We start from the raw sequence: 2,827 nt of genomic DNA on the forward strand, positions 1-2,827 counted from the left end.
AAACCAACGTCGCACTAAGACAACAAACTTACATAAAAAATAAAATCGATGTGAAATTCACTTATTTCAATAAAAGGGAAAGATAAAAATGAGTTGCAGATGTGATTTTGGGTCAAAAATTGACTCTAAATCACCCCTTTTTGGTGGGTCACAAGAGAGAGAAAGAAAAAAGAGAGAGAGGATGTGAGTTTTCAACATTCAATAGTATTAAATTTTAAATTTTGTCATTCATTATGATTCTATTCGAAATCTGAATCAATAGTTTATTCTCCGCAGTTGTGTGCAGATACTTGATTAAAAAATAAATTATTTTAGGAAATAAAGTTGAACAATTATAACTTTTTTAAGTACTAAACATTTTTTTCGAAATTATAGTTGAACAACTACAAAAACATTATAACCATAAGCACTCATCTACTATTTCCACTTTCAAATCACCCTAACAGAGTCGATAGACTCAGACGTAGACATTTATCCAACAAATTATCAAATCATTGAAGATTCACTCCAAAAACATATCAAATTATTTATTACTTTATGCTTCTAATAAAATAACTACTACATTAAAAAAACTACTACATGAGCTCTCCACCTAATAAGCAGAGTACTTTCTCTTTTTGGAATTTTCATACCTAAATTTATTATCCCCTAGGATAGCACTTGGGTGAAATTGTTTCCCCTATGGGTAGTTTATCATATCTTCTGAAAATTAACAGCGCCTTGTTTCGCAACTTCTTCGATAAATGCATCAAGATATCGGTCGGAGGATCCACCTACGGCAACTGCATCCTCCGCTGCCTTCTTCCACTTGATTGCATTTTTCTTCAACTCCTCTGCTTTTTCCCCTGTTGTAGCTTCCAACAAGCACTTCTTCACCTCATCTCTTGTTATCAATCTGTTTTCAGCTCCACTATAACCCAATCTAATCCCTACACCAAAAACATCTACCAAGAACTTTGCATTTGTAGGTTGGTCACCAAATACTGGAAATGTTAACACTGGAACTCCTGAAGCAAGTGATTCAATCGTTGAATTCCAACCACAATGGGTTATGAAACATGCCACTGAAGGATGAGCAAGTACTTGTTCTTGTGGACTCCATTTCACTACTTTTCCTCTCCCACTTGTTTCCTCCAAAAATCCATGAGGCAAATCATCATGCTTTTTCTTTGCCCATAAAAATGTGACTTGAGAATTCAATAACCCATATGCAATTTCATTCACTTGTTCTGGAGGAAGTTGCACAATAGTCCCAAAGGAAACATAAACCACAGAACCTTTTGGCTTTGAGTTTAGCCACTCTATAATAGTAGAATCATCAGTCTTAACAAAATCACGACGAATATTACTTGCACCTATTATGTTTGGGTTGTTGAACACCGGACCAATTGGTCTTATGATGATTGACTTTTCCGAAATATAATCGATAAAATCAGGCTCTAGTTCTTCATAGGTATCCACAAATACACACAATGCTTTAGACAAATTCTTAATTTGTCCTAAAATGAGTGGGCCTAGAAAGGGATATGTATTAGAAGGATGCAGAAGAACAGGAATTTCACTGTGTTTAAGGACTACAGAAGGCAATTGAACATCAATACAAGGTTCTGTTTTTGAAGGGAAAGGCACCAGTTTGTGGAAATAGTTATAGTAACAAGTGAAAACAGCACTAGATTCATTAAACAAAATAGCAAAAGGAATTTTGTGTTCTGTGGCTACATCACAAACCCATGAAATGAAAATGTTGTTTATGATGCAAGAAATTGGTGTTTTTGACTCAGCATGATTTTTGATCAATTGGGAAACATATAGTTTCCCGACATGCTCAAGCTGTGATGTGTAGTCACCAAGACTTGTTCTCATGGGATCATCGTCTTTCAAACCATCGTCAAATAAATCAAAAGTGAGGAAACCCTTACCGATTGGAGTGGTTGTTTTGTTAGTTATGTTGTTAGCAGTTTCCATGTCTTTGCCAGCTTTCTGCGTTGTGGTGAAGATGACAGAAGAACCCTTTGCAGCAAGACACTTCCCTAGTTTAAGAAGAGAGTTTATATGTCCGTATGAAGGATAAGATACAAGGAGAATCTGAATGGGAGCTTCATTAGACGCCATTTTCCTTTTGTCTTGTTTCTTTTTCCTCTCTTGAGATTGCACTCGAAGATTCAATAATGATAGTAGGAGAATATCTCTATATATATAGTCTAACCAAGCATAAAGCAACAGCTCACTCATTTACTGAATATGTAAATTTTGATTATTACTGAATATGTAAATTTTAAATATATTACACTACACTTCATTGACTCACAGCTCACTCATTTACTCTTTTTTTAAAGTAATAGTGTTAAATGCTTGATAAAGTAAATATATTTTTTAAAATAAATAGGGAAGAAAAAACTATTATTAATATCAGTGACATTAATTACTATTTTACAACTATTTTCTCATATGAGATTTTAACTTCATCCAATTAAGGTTATCTGAATTGTGGACAAAGTAAATGTATAATTGCAGGGTGGGAGTTTGTCATTTTAGAGGTTGCTTGCTTTTTGGACATTATGTATTTTTTTTAGTTAATCTTGATTGGCTGATCATTTGGTTTGGTCTGTTGTAATATGCACATCATGTGATTATTGATTCTTACAGCAATTTATTTTTGCTCTTTAAAAAAAATGTATAATTGGGATAAAGTCCTTAATATAACTTTAAAATTTACTCGCAGGTGACTCATTTACTATTGTACGTTGGCTTTGATAGTACCTACTTGCAAGAGGGGGTTGGCCTTGAAATTCACTAACTCAATTTCCTGCCAGACATGATACATAAT

At 33.9% G+C, this 2,827-nt stretch overlaps 1 protein-coding gene across 1 annotated transcript; it reads right to left on the reverse strand.

Moving 5' to 3' along the window:
* Nucleotides 1-501: 501 nt before the first annotated feature.
* LOC25485399 (limonoid UDP-glucosyltransferase) lies at nt 502-2,172 on the reverse strand. Its single transcript, XM_013614594.3, has one exon. The coding sequence runs from the start codon at nt 2,110-2,112 to the stop codon at nt 694-696; it is 1,419 nt and encodes a 472-aa protein (XP_013470048.1). The 5' UTR covers nt 2,113-2,172; the 3' UTR covers nt 502-693.
* Between the last annotated feature and the right edge of the window lie 655 nt (nt 2,173-2,827).

Source organism: Medicago truncatula, chromosome 1, assembly GCF_003473485.1.
Source record: "Medicago truncatula cultivar Jemalong A17 chromosome 1, MtrunA17r5.0-ANR, whole genome shotgun sequence".
Classification (NCBI taxonomy): domain Eukaryota; kingdom Viridiplantae; phylum Streptophyta; class Magnoliopsida; order Fabales; family Fabaceae; genus Medicago; species Medicago truncatula.

What these genes read in the sequence shown, in the direction of transcription:
- LOC25485399 (XM_013614594.3), bottom strand. Translation starts at nt 2,112, where the DNA reads ATGGCGTCTAATGAAGCTCCCATTCAGATTCTCCTTGTATCTTATCCT.